Below are 7,575 nucleotides of genomic sequence, written 5' to 3'. Positions count from 1 at the left end.
CTACTGGGGGGGGCATACTACTGGGGGGGCTTACTACTACAGGGGGGGGGCATACTACAGGGGGGGCTAATACTGGGGCAGCCTACTACTGGGGGGGCCTGCTACTGGGGCAGCCTACTACTGGGGGGAAATACTACTGGGGGGGCCATACTACTGGGGGGGCCATGCTAATGGGGGGGCCATGCTAATGGGGGGGGCCTGCTAATGGGGGGCATACTACTGGGTGGCATACTACTGGGGGGCATGCTAATGGGGGGCATGCTACTGGGGGGGCCTGCTAATGGGGGGCATTCTACTGGGGGGCATTCTACTGGGGGCACTGCATAGGGGACCCTACTACTAAGGGGACTGCTTAGGGGGCACCACTGCTGGGGGCATTGTGTAAGGGACACCGCTACTGTGGGCATTGTGTAAAAGGGGCACTACTGTGGGCATTGTGTAAAAGGGGCACTACTGTGGGCATTGTGTAAAAGGGGCACTACTGTGTGTCGTAACATAAATAAGAGACAATGCTTTATGGTGTAATGTGAATCAGGCCCTATGTGCGGTGTAATGTGAATAAGATTGTGCACTGTGACTCCTTGGGCCGTAGCCCACTATGTAAACAAGTACTGGGACTCTGCTGGCCGTACCCACTGGGTGGGTGCACTACTTTTCATTTCTGCCACTGCTGTGTGGCAATGTGTCATAGATGTGCTTTATACTGTGGTGTCTGTGTCGTTGTGCCGCTGCTTTGTCGCTTAGTAACCAGTCAGCTCACTGCAACCTTTGGCCAATAATGTTGAAAACAATATTATAAGCTGTGATATGGTCTAAATTGACTGGAAATTAATGTTATTGAGGTTAATAATACTCTAGGAAGAAAAAAAAGACCAATTTATGTGATTTTAGCTTTTTTTGTCAATTTTTGTAAAAAAATCCAAATCCAAATCCAAAGCCAGTCACCGCAGTTTGGCAAATCCAAATCCAAAGCCGGACGACGAATTAGAACCAAATCCAAATCCAAATCCGGCAAAAATGGTCCGGCGCACATCCCTAATTTCAAGAGCACTGAGTGTAGTTATAGCAAGACCTCTTACAGCAGGGCAGTGCCAGATTAAGGCCCTCTTGGCCCTGGAGCTGAAATTTATGAAGGGCCTATTGCAGTGTTGGCTAACCTTGACACTCCAGCTGTTGTGGAACTATATATCCCAGCATGCCCTGCCACAGTTTTAGCATGCCCTAATAGCAAAACTGTAGCAGTGCATGCTGGGTTATGTAGTTCCATAACAGCTGGAGTGTCAAGGTTAGCCAACACTGGCCTAGTGTGTGCTGCTGCAGGGGGTGTGATTACTGATATGGGGGTGTGACCAGTGATGTGGGGGTGTGGTCTATGACATGGGGTGTGGCTAGCACCATGAAGCATAGCTACCCGCCTACATTCAACCATCTCAATCTCCCTCCCCTCTTTGATTATATGAAGCATACACCACCTGTTCTTAAAAAAAAAAAATACAAACTATGGTTTATTAATAAAATGTAACAAATTGAATTAATAAAGTGCTGTAACAGAAACATACCTGAAAATTGCTAGTTTTTCAATTTTTCAGTGTTTCAACTGCCAAACCAGGGGCGTTAAGAATTACATACGTTTATAACTTCCAAACTTATACAACCTTGATTAGCTTACCTAACCTTAACTACAAATAAAGACACAGACACCATAGCTTGGCTAAAAAAGGTCACAGCTTTTATTTATAATTGAATCAATTAACCTAACCAGGGTGGCAAAGAGACGCTGCAGACTCAGTTCTAGCTTTTTAACTTACTCCAAAATACTCAGGGAACGCCTAAACCGTTCCCCCTTTCAGACGCACTTAAACCGTGAGGGTCTCACTTCCCTCCTGGGCCAATCCGAGGCGTTTCGTGCAAAAACGCCCGGGTCCCCCCGTGCGGAGCAGGACAAATCCGCCTTGTACATCGAGAGCAAGTGCTCCCACAGTTATCTTGCGTCCCATAAAACCACTGAGCTGCAGCGTACTCCCGCCAAAGCCAGGCCCTAATAGAGACTGGCCCGCCACCCAAAAGAACTAACCAAGAAACGAAAACAAATCCTGAACAAAAAGATTCATACCCAGTCCGTTCAAATGCACGCCATCATGACGGAAGAAACGTACAAGATCACCCTCAAAAAAGCCATGACGCACCACCAAGCCACCTATCGACACGACATGCTTAGACACTGCCACGTTCACCTTCCTCCGTGTTCTTTCCAATGCCCCAAACTTTCGCACTCCTCTCCACGTCAAGTGGGGTGTCATCTCTGACCACACCATCTGAATGGATGGCCATTTTGTACGAATCGAATCCACAATCTCACGCAGACTCACGATTAAACCCACGCCTGTCAGCTGACCAACATCATTGCCACCAACGTGAAGCACCAGCCATTCGGGCATTCCCCATTTTGCTACCGCAGAAACAATCAGTGCCAAAACACCGTCCACTCGCAAACCTCTCACTCCAATCCAACGCACTTTCCGACTACCAATTGGCAAGCCACTAGTCCGACCCGAGACATGTTTTTCCGCCCAAAAAATGTAGGAGTGGCCAACCAACCACACCTGCCCGTCTTCTTTTGTCAACACTGCAAAAGAAGAAACCCTAACATGAGAAACCACACCCAACCTGGATCAAAACGACACAACTTAGAACAAAACAGAGCAACTAACTAGCAGGGATGCCAAAAAAGGGGGAAACAGGAACCCGAGTGAAGAAGAAAAAACCAAAAACCTACCCGTGAACCAAATTGGGCCAGATCATGGCTAACGGGAGGAAAATTAAAAAATCCCCTCACACCCCCAATTGTTGAACGCTAACCGTTCAACGATTGGCAGGTAAACAACGTTTTCGTGTTATCGCAGGGTGCGCACCTACAACTTGTCGCAGCGAACATACTTCTTATAACACCCTGACTTCCAACGCCCCACCTTTTGAATATCCGAAGGAGATGCCCCTGCAAGCGCTGCACAAGTGGCTGCCCCTATTCGAAAGGAATGGGTGCCATAATCTGTATGATCTAAACCCAATTCTATTAAACTTCGCTTAAATAACGCAGTGAACTGAAACTTTGTGAGAGGCTTAGCATCCGCATGAACCAACCACTGAATCCCCCCAACTGGGCGCACTAACATGTATTGCGATGCTAAATGAACCGGGCAAATATTACAATCCTGCTGCTGCGCAAGCGTGACCCATTTACCCCTACCTGACTGATCCGTTTTAGAGAGACGGAGCTTACAAAGCACCGCCGCATCTCTAAAAACAATGTCCTTATACAACAACCCGGAGGACTCAGATAAACTATTAACTGCCACTAATTCGCTAACCCTGAAAGCTCCAAAAAACGCAGCAGAAAAAGCTAAACGAAAAAGAGCAGCCTCAAACGAATCAGAAGCTACCTTCTCCATAACCTTAAGCAATGCTGCCAAAAGCTGGGTGTCCACCGGCTGACGGGAATCGGCATGAACAGGAGCTTGCCTAGCCCAACCTTTGAGAGCCTTAGCAAGAAGAAAAGACCTGGTTGGGTCAATCAAACCTTTTAGTTTGCAAAAAAAAGAGACTCCCGCAAGCGCCGACGCCACGTAGGCCCTGGACCTCCCCTGCTGATATCTCTCCCACACAAAGGATGACAGCAACTCCTTCGGAGACTTACCCTCCGAATCTTGGCGCGCGCAGTGACTGCTCCAATCCCGCCATGCGGCCGAGTATTTGCGGAGAGTTGATGGAGCGAGCGATTGCATCGCCAAAGCCTCTAAGCCGGCCTGATTATCTGCCACACAAACGGGGGGCATGTCAAACCAACAGCAGAAGCAGACGGTGCAAGCGCCCGAAAACGTTCAAATTGAAAACGAGACAATGCGTCTGCAATCTCGTTAACAACACCCGGTACATGACGAGCTCTAAAACGTATGTTGGCCTCTAAACAGCGCAAAATTAAATGACGAAGCAAACGCAAAACTAACGGAGAGGATGATCACTGATTGTTAATAGCATGCACCACCCCCAAATTGTCGCACCAAAAAATTACATGCCGGTTACTCAGACGCGCTGACCAGAGTTCCACAGCAACGACAATTGGGAACAGTTCCAAGAGCAACAAATTACTAGTTAAGCCTTTGTCGCGCCAAACTAAAGGCCAAGCAGTAGCGCACCATTCCCCATTGAAAAAAGCCCCAAAACCAGATGATCCAGCCGCATCAGTATACAGTTGCAATGACCCATTTGCCACTGGAGGCGCTGGCCAAATACGTTCGCCATTGAACTGAACCAGAAACTTGGCCCAAACCCGAAGATCTTGCTTAATCTCTGACGACAAACGAATATGATGATGCGGCTGTCTCGACCCAGCAGTGGCCCTCTCCAATTTCCTACAGAAAACCCTGCCCATGGGAATTATGCGACAAGCAAAATTAAAGGGACCCAGCAGTGACTGAACTCCACGTAATCTTACCGTGTCCACTGCTAAACAACCCGCAATCTGTTCTAACAATCTAGCCACTTTGTCGCTTGGTAACCTACAACAACCCGCAACCGTGTCTATCTCAATTCCCAAGTACGACAGACAGGAAATGGGACCCTCCGTCTTATCTTGCGCAATGGGAACTCCTAAACTGCGAAACAGAGCTTGAGCGGAAAACAGGAGGTCTGCACAGACGTCGCTCTCCCCTGGACCTATGAAGAGAAAGTCATCTAAATAGTGTGCCACGCCCGCTTGTCCTGTGCCGGCATGAACACACCAGTGTAGAAAAGAGCTGAATTTCTCAAAATAGGCACAGGAAACCGCACAACCCATAGGCAAACATTTGTCAACAAAGTAACCTGACTCTAGTTTGAATCCCATAAACTGCATAGCGTCTGGGTGCAACGGCAATAAACGGAAGGCTGACTCAATGTCTAACTTAGCCAGCAGCGCGCCCTGCCCAAAACTGCGCACTAAACCTAAGACTTCATCAAAACTTTGATATTTCACTCTACAAAAACTATCAGGAATGGCGTCATTCACCAAACGCCCATCAGGATATGATAGGTGTTGGATCAAACGAAACTTCCCAGGGGCCTTCTTGGGTACCACACCTACCGGAGAGATACAAAGATCCTGCAACGGAGGAACAGGGAAAGGACCCTCCATCCTCCCCAGCAGCACCTCAGCCCTAACTTTCGCTTGCACAACTTCTGGGTAGTCCCTGGCCGAGCGCAAGTTACGGGGAGACCGGACCCATAAAGGACCCACTATTGGCAGAGAAAAACCGAACGAAAAACCTTCTAACAAAAAAGAAGCGTCCTCCTTATGAGGATATAGACCCAACCAGCGAGCTAGTGCAGCTAAACAAATAGGCGAATGAGCCTTAACCAGCTCCTTTTGACCCTTCACGATCCTGGGTGGCACTAGCAGACCCTCTACGGCAATCCTTGGCTGGATGTTCCCCCCCGCAGAGACGACAGGAGTGACGAAAACGACAGGACGACCCCCGTGTACACCGGGAGTCGTTGAAAGCAAAACACTTGCCCTTCATAACTCCCGTCGCCCCCGTCCTGCCACTAGCATAACCCTTGCGAGGATGCATCCCGTCCAAAGGGGGCCTACGCTGCTGCGACACCTCTAACCACACCTCTACGTCTTTTGCTCCGAACGGAATAATCTTGCTGCCATCATGCTTTCTTCTAAATTGCACGTCGTATTCCCGCCATGCCAAGGCCCGCGAACGGACAAACATGTCTAGCACTAAAAAAATATATCTCACTATGTTTACATGTTCATCCGCTCGCGTCTCCAAATAGCACGCCGCAAATACCAGCATGCCCTTCAACCAACTGGTGAGCGTAAAGAAGTCGACAAATTTACCTTTACGAATTCTCCCCCTCACACTCTTTCGCAGGCCGCGAAGAACGGCGGTGTTCGCACAATGCACTGAATCAGCCCCTGCCGCCACTGTAGCTAGCTCCACACTAACGCCCTGTGCAGCTGTACTCACTGACTTCTTGGCTAAACGCCTGGCAACCATTTTGGCTATTTTACGCGGGCGCGCAGGGGAACCAGAAGAATGAGAAGAAGAGGAGGAGTCAGACATAGACGAACAAGAAGACTCATGCTCACCAGCACCAGATGGACCCGGAACAGCTCCCTCGACTTGCTCATTCGTCGTGGCCGAAGACTCGCCTGTCGTCCCTTTCTCCGCGCACACCGGATCAGCTGCTGCAACAGTGATTGGTTCGCTTGACGGAGCCTCGATCGCCCTCCGATTATCTGCAACCGGGGTAGACTGGTGAACAACAGGACTGGAAGTCACTACCATCTGCGCGGGGGGTGGGAATGCCGGGCGTAGGCGGAAGGGGTGCAGGCGCGGCTAACAGACGAGCCGGAGGCACCAGCGTGAAGTCGGGCGTCGCGGACAAACTGGTGGAGGTTTGACTGTACATGACAGGAGATGCGGAAGGTAGCATCGGCATGGGAGCCGATGATGCGCTTTGCTGCGAAATTGGCAAATAAGGGAAATAAAGCTGCGGATGAAAACCTGAGAAAGGGTAAGGTCCAAAAGTGGCCCCAGAGTAGTTGGGCTAAAAAGGCGGAGAGGACACAACTGAGGTGGAGGGATAAATGGGGGGGGCCGCCCCGGAGCTCCATGAAGCCTGACCCCAGGATGAGCCGACTGACAAGGGGGGTGCATTATAAATGGGAGGTGGGGCACTGTTGGCGGGGAACCATGGATTCTGATAGGTGGAAGGGACAGCTTGCCTAGGCCAAAATTGGGCAGGTTGACTAAGCATGGGGCTGATAGACCCAGGGGTGCTACTCAAAATGGCCGCCGGGGTTAAGATGGCCGCCGGGCCCGACGTGCAGACCAGGCCTGCGGGACCCCCCGCTCCCCGGGGACCAAAACCTAATGACCCCACGTGAACCGCGACGCTAACCGCCGGCGGGCCCAATGCAGAGTAACCAGCGGGAGGCGCGAGCACTTGCGCCCCCGCCGGTGCAGCGTAAGCGGCAGCCGACGTGTGGCTGATGGGCGCCGGCAAGGAGCGTCCAGCGGATGCTCCCGACGGCGGGCCCTATGCAGAGTGACCAGCGGGAGGCGTGAGCACTCGCGCCCCCGCCGGTGCAGCGTAAGCGGCAGCCGCCGCGTGGCTGGTGGGCGCCGGCAAGGAGCGTCCATCGGACGCTCCCGTCGGCGGACCCGAAGCAGAGTAACCAGCGGGAGGCGCGAGCACTCGCGCCCCCGCTGGCGCAGCGGAAGTGCCAGCCGCTGCGCGACTGCTGTGGGACGGCGAGGAGCGTCCATCGGACGCTCCCGCCGGAGCCGCGTGGGGAGTGAGTCGGCCCGGGGAGGTTGCCGAGTGCACAACCTCCGCCGGGGTAGCAGGACCCGCATGATGCGCTGGTGCAGCCGCACCAGCGTGCACGGGAGGAGGGGGAGCCGATGGGAAGGACGGCAGTATCAGAGGTGAGGTGGGGGGGGAAGGAGGACGTGGGGACAGCACAGGTGGGGAAAGGGGGGGGGCGCGGACGCACAGGGGGCAAGCTGAGGGGGCTAGCAT

At 52.0% G+C, this 7,575-nt stretch overlaps 1 protein-coding gene across 1 annotated transcript; it reads right to left on the bottom strand.

The window, feature by feature from the left end:
* Nucleotides 1–2,912: 2,912 nt before the first annotated feature.
* On the bottom strand, nt 2,913–3,797 carry LOC148511949 (uncharacterized). Its single transcript, XM_088482499.1, has one exon. The coding sequence runs from the start codon at nt 3,780–3,782 to the stop codon at nt 2,913–2,915; it is 870 nt and encodes a 289-aa protein (XP_088338625.1). The 5' UTR covers nt 3,783–3,797.
* Between the last annotated feature and the right edge of the window lie 3,778 nt (nt 3,798–7,575).

Source organism: Taudactylus pleione, unplaced genomic scaffold (genome assembly GCF_031769625.1).
Source record: "Taudactylus pleione unplaced genomic scaffold, aTauple2 ptg000289l, whole genome shotgun sequence".
Lineage (NCBI taxonomy): Eukaryota > Metazoa > Chordata > Amphibia > Anura > Myobatrachidae > Taudactylus > Taudactylus pleione.
This window is presented reverse-complemented; position numbering and strand designations above follow the sequence as displayed.

What these genes read in the sequence shown, in the direction of transcription:
- LOC148511949 (XM_088482499.1), bottom strand. Translation starts at nt 3,782, where the DNA reads ATGCAATCGCTCGCTCCATCAACTCTCCGCAAATACTCGGCCGCATGG.